At 43.6% G+C, this 22,111-nt stretch overlaps 3 protein-coding genes across 28 annotated transcripts in view; 2 read left to right on the forward strand and 1 right to left on the reverse strand.

The window, feature by feature from the left end:
• Positions 1–5,962, forward strand: part of LOC110496159 (microtubule-actin cross-linking factor 1) — a 273,689-nt gene extending 267,727 nt beyond the window's left edge. For 24 of the 25 annotated variants that reach the window (XM_036952697.1, XM_036952698.1, XM_036952699.1 and 21 more), the window contains 3 exons: positions 1,847–1,957; positions 3,264–3,375; positions 3,566–5,962. In XM_036952697.1, the coding sequence (XP_036808592.1) occupies positions 1,847–1,957; positions 3,264–3,375; positions 3,566–3,810 (468 nt within the window). In that variant the 3' untranslated portion in view covers positions 3,811–5,962. The remainder of the gene's footprint in view (positions 1–1,846; positions 1,958–3,263; positions 3,376–3,565) is intronic. The other variant, XM_036952690.1, reaches the window with a different exon arrangement.
• Positions 5,963–7,290: 1,328 nt separating this feature from the next.
• Positions 7,291–21,098, forward strand: LOC110496162 (bone morphogenetic protein 8B). Of its 2 annotated transcripts, none has more exons than XM_036952704.1 (7): positions 7,291–9,257; positions 10,868–11,060; positions 11,497–11,645; positions 11,898–12,092; positions 12,275–12,354; positions 12,579–12,689; positions 20,293–21,098. In XM_036952704.1, the coding sequence occupies exons 1-7, from the start codon at positions 8,684–8,686 to the stop codon at positions 20,440–20,442; spliced, it is 1,452 nt and encodes a 483-aa protein (XP_036808599.1). In that variant the 5' UTR covers positions 7,291–8,683; the 3' UTR covers positions 20,443–21,098. The 2 variants fall into 2 exon arrangements, with proteins under 2 accessions (XP_036808599.1, XP_036808600.1); XM_036952705.1 differs by having other exon boundaries at positions 11,898–12,077.
• On the reverse strand, positions 13,501–15,977 carry LOC118936476. Its single transcript, XM_036952706.1, has 9 exons — positions 15,847–15,977; positions 15,582–15,728; positions 15,412–15,492; positions 15,141–15,290; positions 14,974–15,023; positions 14,792–14,861; positions 14,434–14,532; positions 14,231–14,311; positions 13,501–14,135 (listed from the first exon to the last, which is right to left on the reverse strand). Exons 1-9 carry the CDS (start codon positions 15,946–15,948, stop codon positions 14,019–14,021), a joined length of 897 nt encoding a protein of 298 aa, XP_036808601.1. The 5' UTR covers positions 15,949–15,977; the 3' UTR covers positions 13,501–14,018.
• Positions 21,099–22,111: the final 1,013 nt, after the last annotated feature.

Genomic DNA, 22,111 nt, shown 5'->3' on the forward strand with positions numbered 1-22,111 from the left:
CTGACGACCGGTCAGCCTGCAGGCGCCCGGCCCGCCACAAGGAGTCGCTAGAGCACGATGAGCCAAGTAAAGACGCCTCAAGCTCTGTAATGCAGTGCCTAAGACCGCTGCGACACTCGGGAGGCCCCATGTCAGAGTTTTTGTTCTCACCATGTCTTGTTGTTTGTCTCGGTGGCCCATCTTCTCACCCACTTTCTTACAATGGTTGTTGTCACACTGGTTCGTCATCGCACTAATTGTGTGTCGATTACACTCAAAGGTCGAGTTTTGATGATCTCAGTGCCAGTGGCGGTCAGTGCCATTTAAGATGAGGGAAGCCAATTTTGTTTAATGTTTAATTTATTCTCATGAGCATGGCCTTATTTATATTACAGCATATTGGATGACTGTCATTCATATTCCATTCACCCAGTTCAGTGTAACAGTGATCGGTTTAAGCTACTACTATGAATGAAAGTTTACAACGTAGGTGCACACAGTTCGAGAGAACTTTGTGTGACAGATAGTGACACATGACCTGCATCTAGCTGATCTAGGGTGTAATCATTAGTCCAGCAGTTGCAAACGAGAGTTTCTTGCCTCTGCTTCATTTTGGAAGAAATGAATTTGTTCAAAACTGTTCAACTGTTGTCTTTCTCTCTCTTTGAGTCAACTACTCACCACATTTTATGCACTGCAGTGCTAGCTAGCTGTCTTATGCTTTCAGTACTAGATTCATTCTCTGATCCTTTGATTGGGTGGACAACATGTCAGTTCATGCTGCAAGAGCTCTGATAGGTTGGAGGACATAATTGTCATAATTACTGTAGAAGTCTATGGAAGGGGGTGTGAACCAAGAGCCTCCTAGGTTTTGTATTGAAGTCAATGTACCCAGAGGAGGACAGAAGCTACCCTACAGAGTGCTGCTGATGCTACTGTAGACATTAGTTGCAAAACAGTGTATTTTAATCAATTGTTTTGTGACATAAAACTATACAAAATATATTAATCTAAAAAGGACGACTTTTTAAATGGTTAAAAAAAATCTATTTTTAGGAAATTCACTGAGGAGGATGGTCCTCCTCTGAGAAACCTCCACTGCTCAGTTCAATGTAACACACCTCTCTGGCCTTTCTCACGTCTACCACTGACTCCTAAACCCTAGACAATTATGCTTTTTACTTAGTGTAGCACCACTGGTCATATATTCAATCGGTCAGGTTACTGTAGCCTCAGTCAAAATGGAGAAGTATATGGTCATCGCAAGTATACCATCATCGCTACCTAGTGGTGCAGTCCAACCAAGGTGCATAAAATGAGGAATGAACAGAGTCTAAAGAAGACGTTCAGTCAGTCTTGGAGGACAAAGAATGAAGCCATATTACCCAGAATACCCAGAATGATCTGTATTGTTGTCACTGATCGTTAGTTGTGTAGTCTGTTTATTGTGTGATTTTTGTATCGCGTGTGTGTGTGTGTGTCTTTTGTCTGTCTGTGTTGGATGGTCCTGTTTCTACATGTCAACTGCAAAATCACCACGTCTTTAACTGTGCCATTTTTATTTCTGGTTCTGCTTTGTTTTTGTCTTTCTTTTGTCTCCTAAATCCCTTCAAACCACCCCCTGCTAACCTCGCTTGGAAAATGTACTGTTTTTCGTTCTGTGTTTTTGTAAATCCTTCCGCTGTCGCACCAAAAACACACTGCGCTACACTACCTGCCTCCCCTCCTTCCCCTTCCTCCCTTTCCCTATTTCCCTTTCCTCGACTTTCCTGCTCCTCTCCTTGCTTCTCCTCCTCCTTTTATTCTCCTTGGCTGCCTCCCTCCTTCCCTCCCTCCTTCCCTCCCTCCTTCCCTTTGGTTATCCCAGTCCTCAAACTCGCGTGGCTATGCCAAGCCCTGGCTGGCACACAGTAAAACGCCAACGCCAACCAAGTGCCAGTCCTGCCCAGACCACGACCACACCACCCCTGGGCACGAGGTAACAAACTGACCCCTCCCGCCACCCGTCCCAAGCCCCAGCGAACTAATAATGCACCAACTCACACACACTGTCACTCACTTACGGGGTGGCCATACACCCTGCATAATGGGACCATGAAGATCTAAAAGACGTGACATTCAAATGCAGCTTTAAGACTGAATATATTTGTGTCATATCTTGTTTCACCGTTTCTTGCTCAATAGGCCAGTTAAACGTATTCATATGTGAATTGTCACAATATTTTAGTCCCCCGGCAAGAAGCGACTGGCGGTAGGTCAATAGAGATTCCAAGTGACATCCTTTTAAAGAGCAAGTAGTGAGAAATGTTATAATTATTAGCGAACTCCATCTGGTAGTTCTGGGGATTTAGTTTGGTCGTCTTGTTGGTCATTTTTCAAATGGCGCGTCTGCTGTATTATGCAAGTATGGGGATGATACTTAAAAGTAGTACCTGCTTCTTTAGTTAAAGGTCGACGCAGCAATATGACATCATCATACACATCGGGACAACATCCTGGCTCCAAGCGTCAACAACAACGAAAAATTCTAATCCACTCTTGACTTCCCAAAGTCGGCATGCCTCAAGACTCGAATTGGGAAGAGCCAAAAGTGGGACAGTCTTTGCAGACTCGTACTCTGTTTGGCTGACGTCGTCCCGCCGTGTACGATGATGTCATATTGTGGAGTCTACCTTTTTAAAGGGCCAATGCAGTCAAACATTTTATTTCATATTATATTTCTATATATATAATTGTTGGAAATCGTTTTTAATTGTGAAAAGGATGATAATGCCCTTTTTAGTTCAAGAGCTGTTTGAAAAGGTTGCCTGAAATGTCAACCTGTTTTGACCTTCCATGCAGCAAAAGAGTTAATAGACCAATGAGAGAGAATTCCAAACCTCTGCCAACAGCAGCTAGTTTTCAGTTTTCCCTCCCCACTCAAACCACTCCTAGCAAAATTCCTGCTTAAGAAATTGCTCTTTGCTAAGAAGCTATTTTTGTTTACTTTTAACCATATGAATTGACAACAATCACAGGAAGGTATTTAATTGTTACCCAGAAATGGTTTGATATTGATATAAAAACAGCTGCAATGAACTTTTAAACAGCTGTTTGTTAATCCTGGTCCCGGGCACCTGAAGAAGGGTCAGTTTGGTTTTTGTCCGAGCAGGTGTGTAGTGCTGAGGCAAAAACAAAAATGTGCACCCCTTTTTGGTCCTCAGGACCAGGATTAAGAAACACTGCTTTAATGTATTCAGTAGCACCGTTTGTCACTGTCTGACATCCCCTGTGTCTGTCTATAGGGGGCAGTTTCAGGGTCCAAGCTGAAGAGGCCCACCTTCCACTCCAGCCGAGGGTCTCTGACTGGAGAGAATGGAGGAGCTACACCCACTTCTACTAAACCTGGACGCACCGGTAAGAACCAAGTCCTGATTTTTCATAGCAGATTTGATTCCCATTTTCAGTTCTCTTTGTGTTGTCTTGGAACATGTGATTCCCGTAATGAAAACGAGACTAAACATATATATTTTTTAAAATCTATTCACGTTCTATCTCTTATTACCTACCCCTCCTCCTTTCTCCCTCTCTCCTCCTCTCCTCTCAGACCCCAGGCGTACCCCATCGGGTGCCAGTGGTGCTGCCAGCCGGGCGGGCAGCAGAGCGGGCAGCAGGGCCAGCAGCCGGCGGGGCAGCGACGCTTCGGATGCCTCGGAGCTCCTGGAGACGCGCTCGGCCTGCTCGGACACCTCGGACACCCCCCGGCGACCAGGAGCAGCCAAGCCCTCCAAGATCCCTACCATCTCCAAGAAGGCCCCAAGCCCCAAGACACCCGCTTCTGGGAAGAAGTAGTGAAGGAGACGTAAAAAAAAACGTCATACATCTAACTATAGAGCTGGTTTGACTCCACGGGCTACCCCAGCCCCCCAAACACCAGCCAGGATGAAATGGAGAAGAAGATGTCCAAACTATACAATTAGATCAAGTAGAACGGACCGTCTTCCATTCAAAGAGATGCTCTATAGTGGACAGACTACTGGCGGCCATATTGGGTGTCACATTTGATCCAAACATCCATCCATAGGGCTTGCATGGGATTCATGCATCAATACTACTGTATGGAAGGCAGGTAGAGAGAGGGATAGATGGGGGGAGAAATATCTTTCTCTTTTTTTCCCCACTTTCGTACACACACTCACTTTCTACACACACTCACTGGGGGGCATCGAGGCCCGGGTTCGTGCACTTAGACTGGGGTGAAACAGGACAGAACTTCCCCCTTTAAAACCCAGATCCCAGTTTGCCTTCCAGTCTCCTGTGCGCTCTCTCTCGTAACGGGATTGTGCTAAGACTGTTTCAGAGAAAGCCACAGCAGTTTGAACCAACCAACATGATGCTGCCTTATTTGTGTTGCACATTTCTGTCCTTACTTTTACCTAATCTGAGTTCCACAGAGCGTTAGGTAGAGCCTTGTAACTACTTTGTGCATGTACACACTGACACACACACAACTGAAATACAAACACACACATTGAGGGTAGTGATGAAATGACTCAGAACTTGCTGGAGAATGGCATTCCGAAGAACTGGATTGTGGGTATTGTGGAAATTGTTTCTCACCGGGAGTTAAACAGAAAATATCCAATGACTGCCATCTTGTTTTTTACTCTCCTGGACTGGGAAGTGAAGAGGAATTTCACTTCATGTCTGTGGGTCGGGAACAACCGGACTAGAGTGGATTTATGTTCAGTGTGTGGGCTGCCCCACTCTGACAACTTCCTGAGTTGCCCCACTCTGACAACTGCCTAAACCTCAAGCCTAGGAGACTGTGGAAGTGGTGGGAAACACACATACACACTGCAATGTCCTCACAAACCACTGCACCAATCAGTGTGTCGGTCGGTGGGAGTGTGTGTTTGATGGAATGGAGGGTTTGTCATATGGCCCCATTAGTCTGAAGCTAACACTCAAATTCAAAAATGACTTCTTGGCGGGACCCCACTAACAGCAGAAACGTGACAAACCGTGTAACGATGAAGAGGCTTGTAAGGACATGCACAATTTAACACAATTTAAACTAGGCTTATTCCAGATTAGACATTGAAAACCGGCGCACACTGACAGTCTGTATCGCTGTAATTCCACTTCGCCCCCCTCCGTTGCCGCTGGGAACCCCCAGAGCAGCAGACATAAATGTTTGTGTCTACGCGTGTCGTCGTCGTCACGCGGTACAGAAATCAGAGGTCATCCGCGTGCATCGCTGTGTGCAAAGATTTGATTTGTGAATGTCTTTCTTTCATTCTGGTTAATTTATAATCCTGTTGTATTTTTTTGTTTTGTTGCTTTTCTAGCTTAAGAAAACATTTTTTATTTATTTTTCAGTTCTGTATCATATCACCTTGGAGAATGATTAGTATTGAGATGAATGAAGTCATGATATTTTGTACCAAGGAAAATGTCCGCTCCTCTCTTCAACGTTGTATGTTTCTACTTCTTCATAACATTACTCAACCAGGAAGCTGACTGATTCCCATGGCAGCCTTCTTTCTTTTTTTTTTTGCTAATGACTACAACTCCCAGATCATGACCAAAGGGTGTTGCCCTTATTGTGTTGGCAAAAAAAAACTATGACTATGAATGAAAGGGAGCTGAAGGGGCCAATGAGAGAACCCCCTAGTGTCCCGCCTTATAGGCGTTTGAATTGTCGTGTCTTTGATGGCTGCAAATGTGCTTCCCTGTTTGTTGATGTGAGAGCTGAAGTATATGAAAACCTAATGAACGCAAGTGACATCTTAAGGTGATTTTTATTTATTTATTGTCTCTCTTGGGGGTGGGGATCCGGGCGCAGGAGAGGAACTCACCTTTTGGTGTTATTCACAGTGTGATGAAGAGAAAATATGGAGGAGGGGCGGTTAGAAGTCAATTGTGTAAAATAAAAATATAAGATTATAAACCTTTTTGTTCTCATTTTGTATTAAAAAATATGCTTGCAGTAAAAAAAAAAGAGATATTTTGTCGTTGTGGATTTTATTTTAATTTCATTTGGGGGGAAATTGTGTGCGTATACGCACATGCAATGTTCACGTGCGTGTTCACGTGCGTGTCCTTGAGTCTGTAGACCACAGTTTCTGCACACCGGAAATGGCTTGGTAATTAGGGTTGGGGTACAATTAGTGTCTCCAGAGATAAGAACACGCCCTGTAGTAGGATCTTCAACAGAGGGAGGGACGTCTCTGTGGTCATGGATGGGTGTGTTTCTCTGGCGCTTTCTATTCTACAGTATATTGTGGGGAAATGTCGCTGAGGTCTATCTCATTCTCTGCTTCCACAGTAGCTAAGTATACGACTTGGTTTGTGTGTGTTAGGGGAGGAGATGGAGCTATTACGTCCTCTCCGTTAGAGAGAGAGAAAATGAAAATCACCTTGGGTTTATTTGGCAGATGGGGTTTGCTCTTTTATAGTCTTCTCTGTGCAGCTGTGTGTCTGTGTTTACATGGAACTATCCGAACCCACTCACATCCTCTCCCACCATCCCCATCTGTCCTCACCACCTATCCTTGCTCTGACAACAGACTGACAAACTCACTATCCTTCTCTCACCCTTCCCTCTCCATCCGTCATTCCTCTCTCCGGCCCTAAAATCCCTCAACACTGGAGAAACAAAAACAGAAATACCACAGAAAATACTCATTCCTGGCACTTCTGACTGCCTGGCCTTAGAAAAGATGACGTTTGGTTTGGTCTGTGTGTATTTTTGCTGTTCAAAGTGGCCGCAAGTCCCAGGGCGCTTTTGATGTCAAACAAACACAAACTGGCATTGAACTGACCCTCACTACTATATTTGAGCCCGTGTCATTTCTCCCCTCAAATCCCTTGCTGTCCCACACACAGGCTTGCAGTCAAACTGGAAGGAGGTAAAGGCAACTCGCAATTAAATTTAAAAATTTAAATTTAAAAATTAATTAGAAATTAAAACGTATAAATACCGAAAACAATTTTATAGGCTACACGTTTTGTCAGTACACCTTAAGCTACAGCAGTCTCCAATCCTGCTGTTAGTACTGGGTTTAAAGAGACGGTAGGTTTGCTAATCCATGTGTTCTGTATGGATAAATATATTTTCCTTAGTCTCAAAACATGGATAAATATATTTTCCTTAGTCTCAAAACATGTATAAATATATTTTCCTTAGTCTCAAAACATGTATAAATATATTTTCCTTAGTCTCAAAACATGTATAAATATATTTTCCTTAGTCTCAAAACATGGGTAAATATATTTTCCTTAGTCTCAAAACATGGATAAATATATTTTCCTTAGTCTCAAAACATGTATAAATATATTTTCCTTAGTCTCAAAACATGCATAAATATATTTTCCTTCGTCTCAAAACATGGATAAATATATTTTCCTTAGTCTCAAAACATGTATAAATATATTTTCCTTAGTCTCAAAACATGGATAAATATATTCGGTGTATGTATTTTTCACCAAACTGACTCGGATTCCAAAGTGCTTTCCCATGAAAGGAAGTGGTCATGAGAAGACGAAAAGATAAAAGGGAGGGATAGGGAAGAGAGTTGGGAGAGGATGTGGGGAGAGGGAGGAGGCTGTTTAGGACACTCCCTCTTGGTGATGGACAACTCTACCAGTGTCGAAGCACCCTTACATGAGGTAAACTCTCAGAGGGCACAGTACAGTACGCTGACAAACATACTGGCATTGTTCTCCACTTGAAACAGGTGGTTTGGGGGAATCCAAAAGAATAATACAATAGCGAGGAATAAACGACTAATCAAAAAAATATATATATTTTTTTTAAATACTGAACGCACCAAGGATTTTTAAATAGAAGCTACGTAAAGGTTGAGAAAGACATCTGGAAACATCTGGAGTTAAAGACGCAAGTGGACGTAACAAACAAAGGATCTTTAATGAATAAAAAAGTTCCCCAGAATTGTGGATTAAAGAATTATTGATCAAGAGAGGTGGACGACAGATCATTTTCCCACTGAGGATTTGACTCCTTGTTCCTTGCGTGGGATCTGGTTGCTTGCCAGCCAACATTGAGGCGCGACAGGTGTGGTGTTTTTTTCCTTATTCTTCTGAAGACCAATTAGACTGAAAACAGGTCTGATTTATTTGATTCTCTCAAATTTGATTGACCACCAATCTTGGTAGCACCTGCCCTTTGACTTATCCACTTTCAAACGCCATCAAATGTACTTCTCCAAAAGGGAGAGATTTTCAAAGAGATTGTTTTGTTTTCATCAAAACACATAAAAAAAAAGTTGTCATTTTACCCTTTCATTTTATTGTCTGTGTGTATCACATGAGTAGAGTCGTGTTGGGGTAGAAGAGAAAAGACAAGCGGAGAGATTTAAAGTAGTAGAGGAAGGGAGGAGACGGCCGATAAACAGAGGGAACTAAAGGAGTAAACATCTCTTAGTGTCCACCGTTGATCTAAACACATCTCATCACAAATCACAGAGGTGCATTTGTCAGTGACGGATACGTGCAAGACAAACAGTTTTGGCGTACACAGACAGACGGGGGACATGCAAATTGTTTGAGACACAGTTAACAGCCCCTCTGTGGTGTGCGTTGCGGAATATTACTTGCTCTCTTGTGGACCGAAGGCCAAAAGAACATAGAAGAACCCAACCAAAGACTTGTCGGTTACACAGAGCGAATAGGAAAACAGCCGGGTAGAGCTTCTTCCACTATGGCAACGGACACCTTGGAAGATCTGCCTCAGACCACACAGAGCTTGGACAGACGAGATGGCTTCAGACCGTGCGTCGATACCCACGCCTGCCCGTCTTCAGGAAGAAGACGCATCCATGACAACAGCAGCAAGTACACCTACCGGCGCCTTCTCCAACTCCCGCTCTTCCCTGTGGCCCTCCTCCTCGCCCCCTTGCTGCTCTGCCTCTGGGGCCACCAGGCCCAGGGAGTCGTCCACTCCAGCTTCCGCCGCCTCAGCAGCCGAGAGAAGAAGGAGATGCAGAGGGAGATCCTGTCCATCCTGGGTCTACCGGGTCGGCCCAGACCCCATCCTCCCCTCCGACCGCCCTCCTCAGCCCCCCTCTTCATGCTGGACCTGTACCACGCTGTGTCGGCCAAGGGGGATGAGGGAAACGGAATGGGGAATTGGGTAGGGGGTCTGGGGTTCGGCGGTGCAGATGGGTTGACGGGCCACGTCAGCCATGCCGCCCTGCCCACGCTCAACACGTACACGGCGCCTCTGGGGACAGTGGTTAGCGAGGCCGATACGGTCATGAGCTTCGTCAACCTGGGTGAGTTACTGACCGTTGATACACCTGCGATTTAAAAAAAAAATCCTAGGTTTTAATTGGCTATTGTTATTGGCTCGTTATCCAATTAGTTGGGAGTTGTTGTTTGTTCAGCCAATGGCCTCCCAACAGGGATTTCCAAATAGAAGCCCCACGGCCCGATCTGGCCAAGAACTTCTCCTGTGATCCTTTTACATGTCTTGCAAAAGAGCCCAGTAACTGAGTAAAGGACATATTGTTGGATTGTTCAATGAGAAACGAGGCCAACCTGGCAACGTTATGTAGTGGTGAACCAGTTCACCTCTCAGGGACAGTCTTGTTATCACAAGAGAGACTTTTCCTGTGCTGCACCAGCCCAGACAGTAGACCTACAGATGCTTATCTGGCACAGCATTACAAATTAAACATCCTTTTCCCAGTCATTTCCTTCCGCTAATCTCTCCTGGAATAAGATGGATAACCTTGTTGCCGTGGGAAAACGTGATTCCATGTTATTTCTCGTCACATTTTGCATAGCGTCGACATTTGAAATGCTAGTTTTTCTTAGTTTTTCTACAGTATTTGGACATACATGATCATGTCTTGCTGTGTCATACATTACACAAAAATAACAAAAAAAAACGAATTATGCATTATGTTTCACTTAGATCTTATTTTGACAATGTCTGGTGTGTCGCCTTGAACCACCATTTTAAGGCCATCTAACCAATCTAGACAGATTCTCATTTATAGCCCCTGTCAGTTGGAATCAAAAATACACCCATCTCACACACACCCTATCAATCCGACCCAGTCAAGGCCGTGCAACGTGCTCAAGACAGTGCGTAGGGGACACAGCTGTAAGGAATTACAGGCCCCACTGATATATACAGACACACACACACACACACACACACACAAATGGAGAAACAGCAGAGGACCGCTCTAAAAATACTCCCCAACCTGTAGTTAGTGGTGTGTATGTTGAGCAGCTGCTGCGGTTGAAGGCCCTTAGTGAGTCTAATTACAGCACACTACAGGGCCCCGACCGTGGTTGTTAATGCGCTCTGCAGGGCTCCCGAGAGAGTGTGGGGGTGCGTGTGTGTAGTCTTGCTTGGGACACTGCGTCTGTGGCGAGAGACTAGCGTGTGTGTCCTTCCCTTATCGTTCTCTGTCTTTTCCTGTCGCCTCTCTCCCCTCTCTACATTATCACTATACTTTCCCCCTTCACTGGGCATCTGCCTGCACACCTCTCTCCACATGTCTGCTCCGCTCTTTCCCCCTAATTTCCATTGACTCAGTCACTCATCCTCCCGTCTCCCTCTACACCTTCCCACTTCTGTTGCTCTTCTCTCTCCCTCGGTCTTCTCATTCACCACTTTCATGTTAGATTGATTGCTCCACGAATTGCTCTTTCGTCCCCCTCTTCTCCCTCCTTGTGTCACGTGGGAATGTCTTTATCATACACTATGTGTCGTACAATGAGTATATCTCTGTCTTGGTCTTTTCGGGGAGTGGAAGTAATGTGTAGAGTAGATGTGAGCACGTGTGATTGAGGCGTTGCGCTGTTTAAATGCGGGGGGAAAAATGTCTTTGGCATTACATCGACCTCCCTCTCTCCTCTTCTCTCTCAGTGGAGCAAGAGCGTGACCTGCTGCAGCCACGGCCGTACTGGAAGGAGTTCCGTTTTGACCTGACGCCCCTCCCCCAGGGGGAAACGGTCACAGCTGCAGAGTTTCGCATTTATAAGACCCTGACCATGGGCCAGAGGGCCAACCGCAGCCTGCACATCTCTGTCTACGAGATCCAACGGGAGAACAAACACAGGTTCCTGCCACTAGATCACCTGGTTTTATAACTCTCTCTCTCTCTCGCTCTCTGACACATTTAAATGATCAACTTTGGGTTTTTTTTGCATTAAAAAGGATGAAAGGGTGCATTTTTGCATGATTCCCCTCACTCTCTTGACAGGCTCTCCCTTCACTCCATACACCATGGTTTGGCTTATCGTTCCAGATGTTTTTTGTTTGTTGCTTTGGCAAAATGCAATGTTGAATTTGTTATGCTCTTCACCCTGGCTTCACAGAACTCCTTGCAGAATAACTCATTGGCCACGTTGTGGCTTATGAGGACGCCTTGTACAAACCTGGTTCTCGAGAGCTGAAGCTCAGTGGCTGTCTCTCTCTACTGCATGACCATGCAACGTGGTTTGCGTATCTCTCCCGAATTTTGTCGTCTCATGCTACTCCTCGACGTTCCTCAGAGAACCAGAGCTGGTGCTGCTGGACATGCAGTCGGTGCCAGCGGGGCAGGAGGGCTGGCTGGCTTTTGACGTGACCTCGGCCAGCAACCGATGGCTCCTGCACCCCCGAAGTAACCTGGGCATCCGGCTCTACGTGGAGACAGAGGAGGGTGAGCTTCATAGAGTTACTACTATGGTCAGGGTCAGGAAATGCTCTGCTGATGTGGAGGCTATTTCCCACAAAGTGGATTTCTTGATTATTATGCCTTTGAATAAGGAGGGAAGTTCACTGAGAATACACACACTGATACCTGTGCTGTAATACTGTAATGTCATATAGTGTCTGTAATTGTTCAGTAAATAAATAGAAATGGAGATATGCTGTTTTGGTTTACCTCAAGATTGTTCTCTTTCTTTCTCAGACCGGTCCCTGTCAGCTGGGTGGGTAGGCTTGGTGGGTCGTAGGGGCCCCCGCTCCAAACAGCCCTTCATGGTGACCTTTTTCAGGGCCAGCCAGGCCCCCTGTCGCCCCCCGCGGGCCGTGAAACCCAACCCCCATAAGAAGAAGCCCAAATACGACCTGCCCTTGCCCAGTATACATGGTGAGGTCCTACAAGGTCAGGGGACAACACTGGTTTTTCGTCTTCTAGTTAAACTTGTTTTATGCACAGTTTAAAGGGATAGCTCATCTCAATTACAAAATTACTTAAGTTGTGTTTACATTTCATTTGAAATCCAATGCATCCAAAGTGTACATTAGTCTTTCCTGGTTCATAACATATTTTTCGGTCCCTTTCAGATCACAGCCATGTCAACAGCGGGCGTCAGGCTTGTAAGAGACATGAATTATATGTGAGCTTCAGTGATCTAGGCTGGAAGGTGAGATTATGTCTCAACTACTCAATCTGCTGAATAGATAATCAGGAGCTAACATTGTACCACCTTATATTTAGGGAAGCAAGGCATGTGTAGGATGTGCATTGTAGAGTATGTTATTTTTATTCTTTATCTTTTTCTTTTATTTATGTATTTCTCATGGAAAGAGTATTCTCGTCATTCATCTAATCTTGTCATTTGATTTCTATGGTATTTCTCTCCATTAGGACTGGGTATTGGCTCCTACGGGTTACTCTGCCTTCTACTGTGATGGAGAATGCCTCTACCCTCTGGGTTCCTGCATGAATGCCACCAACCACGCTATGATCCAACTAGTGGTCAGTATGCCCTCACATGAATGTTAACATTACTGGTTTCAGTGGGAAAGATGGTTCAGACATTAACCTGTACCAGGTTACTACACACACTGATAATACAAAACATTGAGGACACCTGCTCTTTCCATGACATAGACTGACCAAGTGAAAGCTATGATCCCTTATTGATGTCACTTGTTGAATCCGCTTCAATCAGTGTAGACGAAGGGGAGTTAAAGAAAGATTTTAAAACCTTGAGAGAATTGAGACATGGATTGTGTGTGTCATTCAGAGGGTGAATCGGCAAGACAAAAGATTTAACTGTCTTTGAACGGGGTATGGTATTAGGTGCCAGGCGCACCGGGTAAAGTGTGTCAAGAACTGCAACACTGCTGTGTTTTTCATGCTCAACAGTTTCCCCATGTGTATCAAGAATGGTCCACCACCCAAAGGACGTCCAGCCAACTTGACACAACATGGGCCAGCATCCTTGTGGAACGCTTAGGGCAGCTTGTAGAGTCCATGCCCCAACGAATTGAGGCTGTTCTCAGGGACAAAGGGTGTGCAACTCAATATTAGGAAATGTTCCTAATGTTTTGTGCACTCAGTGTATGTAGTCCTACATGTTTTTAAATAGTACAGTATCACAAACGACAGTACAAAACCATATAAAGTGTGGGCCTGTAGTATCTGTAAATCAACAAAACATTGTTTTTATTTCCATTTTCAAATAAAGCATCATTGTTCATGTAATAATCTAATATCAATATTAGAACTCTAGGAAAAGGTCATGAAATCAAATAAATGAAAATACAGAAACCAAAATGTTTTTGAACTACAACTTATTTTATTTAAAAATGTAAAAATCAATGCAAAGTAATGTAGTGCATTGGTGTCTCGATCCCTGTTGGGTGGCAAAGTGTCACAAGAATCCTGTGGGGAGAGAAAACAAGAGAATACATTAAATTAATGGGTGTTAAAAACTAATCAGGGTTCAACAAAGCACTTAGTCCTCAATTCCTTCAAAAGAGAGAGAGAAGGAGAAAGGAGTATGGTCCCTGCAGTAGGACTACATGCTGGCCATGAGGTTCTCCAAGTGGTACTCCAGGAGGCTGGAGAGCTCAGTGACCAGAGACTCTGGGTTAAAGTACCAGGCCAGCTGCTGGCCAAACATGTCATCTAGCAGAGCCATCAGCCCGCCCTGAAGAGAACACCACACAACACACAGAAAATGGCTCTGAGTTACTAGCTTATCAAGAGGAGAGAGACAATCAGAAATACTCCCCCTAAAATGGCATTGAAACCCTGTAAACCATGAGTAAGGAAGTACACTAAGAATATGGAAGTAACCTAGACCCTTACACTGAGCTGCAGCAGGTATCTGTCAGCCTCTGGCTCCATGTTGGCAGCAGTGGGCAGGAAGGAGTACAGGAGAGCGTACAGACGCTCCACGAACCCACCAGGGTGCTAAAGGAAACAAAGGAGGAGAAAAGAGGAGAGGAATTTAAGTGAAACTGCTAATAGACAGATATCAAAACATGTACCAGTGAGATGCTACTTACCACCATCAGGGACTTCTGAGCTGTCATCAACCCAAACAGCACCAGCTCAAAGAGGACATCTATCATGTTCATATGATGGATCTAGGACAAGAAAACATGTTTGGAGAAAATAGGAATGATTTTATATAGATCAGCTACTGTGATGTATAAAATACATGCATGTGGAAGAACTTAGTGAGACTTGAAAGAGTTCATGAACTCACCTTTGCCTCAGCCAGCTCCCTCTCAATGTCATTCCGCTTGGAGGGGTCACTCAGGTAGTCCACAAAGTCGTTATAGGTACTTATGAACTTGGCCTCGTCCTATGACAAAGAAAAGAGCATCTTTTAGTGAACAGAACACATTTCCCCTCAGGGACGCTCTCTTTCCCTTGAAAGAGAATGAGTTACCATGTGGTTGGCCTGAACCAGTGCGCCCAGGAGGACCTTTCCCGCCACAAACAGATGGTTCCTGCTCAGGGTGGAACCAAGCATGGTCTAGGGAAGAGTTAGGGTGAGACATCTTCCTCTAGGAGACAGAACAAGAAGTCACAGAGAGAAAAAGAAAAATGGGTCCACTCACAGTGAAGGCCTGGCGCAGGGAGACGAGCCTCAGGGCGATGTCCTCCACTCTCTTGGTGGTAAGGTAGAGGCTGTGGAAGGGAGGGAATGGAGCATGTCAACCATTAGAGTCAATGGGGGATAACAGCATTATGACCACTATCCTTCTGCATCTGACAGGCCCAGATATTTAGAGGAACTCACTTTAGCAGAGGAACCTCCCTCTCCTCAGGCAGCAGGTCCTTCTCCCAGCCCTACGACAACAAAACAAGCATTCAAAATCAGTGACCAATGCAATGACATGACAAACAATCGGTCAATGGAAGGATCGTAATGCTCCTAGTCAATAGTATGTGTGTGTAACGTCTGACCTCATAGCAGTTGTGGCCCTCAGGCTCTGGGTCAGTGAAGTGCTGAGTGGTGGGCGTAGAGAAGGAGGCAGCCTCCGACCACGCTGAAGAGGAGAGAAGCTCGTCCAGCCCCATGTGGAGAGTGGTGTACACCACTGAGACATCAGTCTGCTACTCAAAACACACACAACACACCTGTTTACTACACACACGTTATTAGAAAACACACCAAATCTAATGAAAAAATGCCCAGTAATGTCTAGTCTATATACAAAGGAAATTGTTTATTTACCTGGTAGCAGCCAAGCGTCACGTCCACAGACGTCTCGTGGCGGAGGTGAGACGCATAGTGGGTCACCCTGCCAGCCACACGCTAACAGAGAGAGAATACATGTTAAGGCCAAATGGAATAAGTGAAGAAAAGCCTAATCTAATACTATTTCAGTAGTATTTCCGTCTTACCTGGATCCAAGTGATGGACTGCACTTTGGTGGCACAGTAGGGGATGCCCTCTGGGCAAAGCCTGGCTGTCTCCTTGGAGATGGCCCACACCAGTTGAGTCTCCAGGCCTCTCACCCTACTCACGTGGTGCATCCTCACCACCACCTGCTGTTGAGATAAACAACAAGACAACGTCAACAAAACCACTTCAGCAATTGCTGTGACACATTTCCATCAAGATCAAATTACTGACAATGTAGGATTGGGAAGTTACAAAGACATAAACCTGGGATCCCCCACGCATGTAGGTGATGATGGGGCTGATGAACTGGAAAGTTCTCCAAGCTATAACCACCGGACCGGCATTGTTCTGCACATTACAATACATTCATGTTGGAAACAGTAAACATTGTAACAGTGATGTGACTGTGTGTGTGTGGGGGGGGGGGGGTCTCTTACCCTGATCACAACAGGCCCACAGTACAAGGGGCTGAACCTAATCAGAATCAACTGCCAATTGCCAGTGGCCTCCTAAAGCAGAAAGCAGACAAGATAAGTGTTTAATGTCAGAGACACAACTTGAATATCTGGGATATTTTTCAAACATAAAACCCCAAACTTTCTGAAAATTGTACCTCAAAGATAGTCTGCACATCTGGCACATCCTCAAGGATGATAGCAGCAGCATTCTGGACATCAAGGAGGACTGGCAGCTGTGGAATATCTGGCACATCATCCAATGGCACATCCAACTGGACCTCATCCAGGACAGTTGTTTCTAAAATTAGGAACGTTGGAATATAAAATAAACAATTGTTAGGACAAAACGTAGCAAGATTGCTAATACTAGCTAGCTAGGTAGCAAAAGTCGATCGCTGTGCAACAGTTACTAAAGTGAATGTTAGCTAGCAAGCTAGCTAGCTACAACATCTCTGGCACAAGCATTTTTGCCAAATCTGAATTATAGAAATACACAACATTTCGCAAATTATAATGACATTGTTAAATGAAGTAAACACAGAGTTTTAAACTCCACATACCCTCTTCGAAGTCGCTGTCACTGTCCATCTGTCGACGATCACGAACCCTGCAAAACAGAAAAAGACAAGAAAAACGAGCCACAAATGAATTTGAACAACCTGTTGACGCAGTAGGCCGCAGACGTCCACGCACTCTCTCCGTCAGTCTTGAAAAGCACCCAGGCATTTTCCAGTTGATTGTTCAGGTCTGAAAAATCAATCCAGTTTGTTGTCAGCAGCAAACAGAAGTTGTTGTTTTCGCACAGAAAACGTTCCATAGAACGTCGGTTAGATGTATCTTGGCAACACATGTTCGACAGTTATTGTTTACAAAATTGCAAACTGTGTTGCCATAGAAATGAGTTTGGAATTATATGATTCCCTTTAGAATCCGTTAAAATTGCTTGTCAACATTCTATTGACGTTGAAGTGCTCCTTCGTAGTTCAGTTGATAGAGCATGACGCTTGCAACGCCAGGGTAGTGGGTTCGATTCCCGTCACCACCCATACATAAACGACAACAGGTTTTATTGTAATTCGCTTTGGATAAAAGCGTCTGATGAATGACATATATATTATTTTTATATAGTCACTTATACAATGTAGAGAGAAAAATGGTCAATTCAAGAGGGCGCTACGAAATTCATGTCCAAACGTCGTTTTCTTTGCCTGATGTCATTACAAATGACATAGAATTAATCATTAGCTTGTTCTCTACAATATTATAACATTCATATACTTGTACTTGACAGTGTTGATGAAATAATAACGATAATTTGCTGTGACCATTGCTAGTTTAGACTACACAGAACTTGGTTGTATGTGTTTCATATTTGGTGTTGTGGGGTTAAATTCTGAGTAAATCGTCGGTAACTTTTCAACCATATATGGTAGAGACATTTAGACCTTTGTTTTCTGATATAATGTTCTTTTGATTGGGCATATTTGTAAACATTGAATGAATTAATAATTGTATGGGTGTACACCCTATATATTTGGGGCTATTTTGACACCAGATGCTTTCCTATATCGTTGGTATAATATAAAATACAAATAACAAATATTGTGTTTTATAAAGTCACTAGCTAGGTTGGAAGAATGAGACAAACAAGGTTATTTTTTTGTGTGTTGTTTAACCCCTGAAAGTATAGTCTTTGCGACAGTGGGCAATAAAGTCTTTTGGAGGACTTATTGACCAAATTCAGACACAGCCCACGGAAAAAATCACGGAAGGCTCTACACTACCGGTCAAAAGTTTTAGAACACCTACTCATTCAAGGGGTTTTCTTTATTTTCACTATTTTCTACATTGAAGAAAAATAGTGAAGACATCTAAACGATGAAATAACACATATGGAATCATGTAGTAACCAAAAAAGTGTCAAACAAATCCAAATATATTTTAGATTCTTCAAAGTAGCCACCCTATGCCTTGATGACAGCTTTGCACACGCTTGGCATTCTCTCAACCAGCTTCATGAGAAGGTCACCTGGAATGCATTTCAATTAACTGGTGTGCCTTCTTACAAGTGGATTTTTTTTCCATTTTAATGCGTTTGACCCAATCAATTGTGTTGTGACAAGGTAGGGGGAGTATACAGAAGATATCCGTATTTGGCAAAATACCAAGTCCATATTATGGCAAGAACAGCTCAAATAAGCAAAGAGAAACAACAGTCAATCATTACTTTATGACATGAAGGTCAGTCAATACGGAATATTTCAAGTGTAGTCACAAAAACAATCAAGCGCTATGATGAAACTGGCTCTCATGAGGACCACCACAGCAATGGAAGACCCAGAGTTACATCTGCTGCAGAGGATAAGTGTCACGATCGTTATTGTATGAATCGGACCAAGGTTCAGCGTGGTATGGTTCCATCCTCTTTTATTTGAAGTGAAACACACAGAAAACGGGAAGCTAATGTAGTGCTCGCAGGCAACTAGACATAGACAAGATCCCACAACCAAAGTGGGGAAAAGGCTGCCTAAATATGATCAGAGACAACGCTAAACAGCTGCCTCTGATTGGGAACCATACCAGGCCAACATAGAAATACAAAAACTACAGTACCCACCCTAGTCACACCCTGACCTAACCAAAATAGAGAATAGAAAGGCTCTCTAAGGTCAGAGCATGACAATAAGTTCATTAGAGTTACCAGCCTCAGATATTGCTGCCCAAATAAATGCCACAGAGTTCAAGTAACTGACACATCTCAACATCAACTGTTCAGAGGAGACTGTGTGAATCAGGCCTTTATGGTTGAATGGCTGCAAAGAAACCACTATTAAATGATTAAACTATTAAATTAGACTTAATTGGGCCAAGAAACACAATACATTTGTCCTTTGGTCTGGAGTCCAAATGTGAGATTTTTGGTTCCAACTGCCATGTCTTTGTGAGATGCGGTGTGGGTGAACAGATGATCTCTGCATGTGTATTTCCTGCCATAAAGCATGGAGGAGGAGGTGTTATGGTGTGGAGGTGCTTTGCTGTTGACACTGTCTGTGATTGATTTAGAATTCACACTTAACCAGCATGGCTACAACAGCATTCTGCAGCTATACGCCATCCCATCTGGTTTGGGCTTAGTGGGACTATCATTCGTTTTTATTAATTATTATTAAAAAAATAATAATAATTGTTTGTTACTTTTACACCTTTTTCGTGGTATCGAATTGGTAGTTACAGTCTTGTCTCATCGCTGCAACTCCCGTATGGACTGGGGAGAGGCGAAGGTTGAGAGCCGTGCGTCCTCCAAAACACAACCCAGCCAAGCCGCACTGCTTCTTGACACAATGCCTGCTTAACCCGGAGGCCAGACGCACCGATATGTGGGAGGAAACACCATACACCTGGCAATCCTGTCAGCGTGCATTGCGCCCGGCTCGCCACAGGAGTCGCTAGAGCGCGATGGGACAAGAACATCCCTACCGACAAAACCCTCCCCTAACCCGGACGACGCTGGGCCAACTGTGTGCCGCCCCACAGGTCTCCCGGTCGCGGCCGGCTGCGACAGAGCCTGGACTCCAACCAGGATCTCTAACTGCACAGCTTGCCTTAGACCACTGTGCCACTCAGGAGAATTCATTTGTTTTTCAACAGGACAATGACCCAGCACACCTCCAGGCTGTGTAAGGGCTATTTTACCAAAAAGGAGAGTGACGGAGTGCTGCATCAGATGACCTGGCCTCCACAATCCCCCGAACTCAACCAAACAGATGTTTTGAGATGAGTAGGACCGCAGAGTAAAGGAATAACAGCCAACAAGTGCTCAGCATATGTGGGAACTCCTTCAAGACTGTTGGAAAAGCATTCCAGGTGAAGTTGGTTGAGAGAATGCCAAGAGTGTGCAAAGCTGTCATCAAGGCAAAGGGTGGCTAAAAGTGGCTTAAAGAATCTCAAATATTTTACATGTTTTGATATGTTTCACACTTTTTGGGTTCCTATATGATTCCATATGTGTTATTTCATCATTTTGACATCTTCACTATTATTCAACAATGTAGAAAATAGTAAAAAATTAAGAAAAACCCTTGCATGAGTAGGTGTTCTAATAGCAATAAAGCACCCCTGGGGTTTGTGGTATCTGGCCCCTCCTTGGGCCTTATTGCTTAAATAACCCATATCTCTTTTATAACAGGATATTATCATTGACTATATGAAAGTGCATGTATGAATGAGTCTGATTTACCGTTTTCAATGGCAGGTTCACCTTCTGAAGCCGGATGAGGTTCCCAAAGCGTGCTGCGCACCCACCAAGCTCAGTCCCATCTCTGTACTCTTCTATGATGACAACAACAACGTGATCCTAAAGAAGCATCGCAACATGGTGGTCAAGACCTGTGGATGCCTGTGACACCAGTGGTAGCCCATCTATCTATTCTACATCATTTTAATCAACTTAATTGCCATTGTTCCAAAAGATAAAAACAGGGTAATATAACTTGCAACCAGCAGTTGATAGCAATAATCTGTCAATATGCTGATATATACTATGTATTTAATATATTGATTTAGAGTCAGAGTGGTATATGAACAACACCCATTGGACTTATAACCACTTCAATTTTGATTAACTAAACTATTCAAATCTACAGTAATTCAGATAATTACATCACCCCTTCATGTCACATATTCTGTGACCAATCAAAGCTGTAAAGTACTGTATCATAAGTGCAATCAATGCAAAAATTCTTGTTGAACCATACATTTTTTCATCTCTTTTAGATGTACTAAACATGGTTTGCAAAACGTACACATATTTTTCTTCTTCTTTAATCATACTTTTAACTAGTACAAGTTAGTAACAATGGAAAATGATAACATGGGAAGAAATGTTTGGCCATTTTTGTATGTACAGAGGAACAAATACACAGTGATGTATGTCCTTGTCAACAGATATCTGGAGGACTGTATACCGCTATATTTGTAATAAAATAAACTATACTGAACAAAAAAACGCAACATGTAAAAGGTTGGTCCCATGTTTCATGAGCTGAAATTAAAGATCCCGGAAATGTTCTATACGCCTCAAAAGTTTTTTAGTGAGCATTTCTCCATCCACATTGAAAAGTGCACCATATCAAGAAGCTGATTAAACAGCATGATCATTACACAGGTGCACCTTTTGCTGGGGACAAAAGGCCACTAAAATGTGCAGTTTTGTCACAACACAATGCCACAGATGTCTGAAGTTCTGAGGGATTGTGCAATTGATATGCAGACTGCTGGAATGTCCACAAGAGCTGATGCAAGAGAATTGAATGTTGATTTCTCTACCATAAGTCGCCTCCAGCGTCATTTTAGAGAATTTGGCAGTACATCCAACCGCCAATTTTCCTGTCCTGCTAGCCATTCAAAATGTAACGATTACTTTTGGGTGTCAGGGAAAATGTATGGCGTAAAAATAACATTATTTTCCTTAGAAATGTAGTGAAGTTAAAGTAAAAATTGTCAAAACTATAAATAGAAAAGTACAGATACCCCCAAAAACAACTTAAGTAGTACTTTAAAGTATTTTTACTTAAGTACTTTACACCACTGGAGGTGCTTCAATAGAGTCTGACGTTCAGGGGTGGTTGGACATATAAGATGGGGTGCTGGTGAGCTTCTGCCCCCATTGTAGGTCGTCACACAAATATTCCCCCACCCATGTCCAGGGGTCTCAGTGTTATGTCCCTTGACGCCATTATACCAGTCGCAGTGTTCAAATCGTGTATCTGTGAATCACAACATGAAAGACGATGAGTGACAACATTTCCACATGTTGAGCAATACAACATATAACTGAAGCATACAGTAGTGCAAGAGTTTGCTGCTGACATCTCTACGATATGTAAAACACTAAACAACAATGGTGTTCATGGGAGGACACCACGGAAGAAGCCACTGCTGTCCAAAAAAAACTTTGCTGCACGTCTGAAGTTTGCAGAAGTGCACCTACATGTTCCAAAATATTCTGAAGACAGATGAAACTACAGTTGGGTTGTTTGGAAGAACACACAACACCATGTGTGGAGAAAAAA

Source organism: Oncorhynchus mykiss, chromosome 18 (assembly GCF_013265735.2).
Source record: "Oncorhynchus mykiss isolate Arlee chromosome 18, USDA_OmykA_1.1, whole genome shotgun sequence".
NCBI classification, from domain to species: Eukaryota; Metazoa; Chordata; class Actinopteri; order Salmoniformes; family Salmonidae; genus Oncorhynchus; species Oncorhynchus mykiss.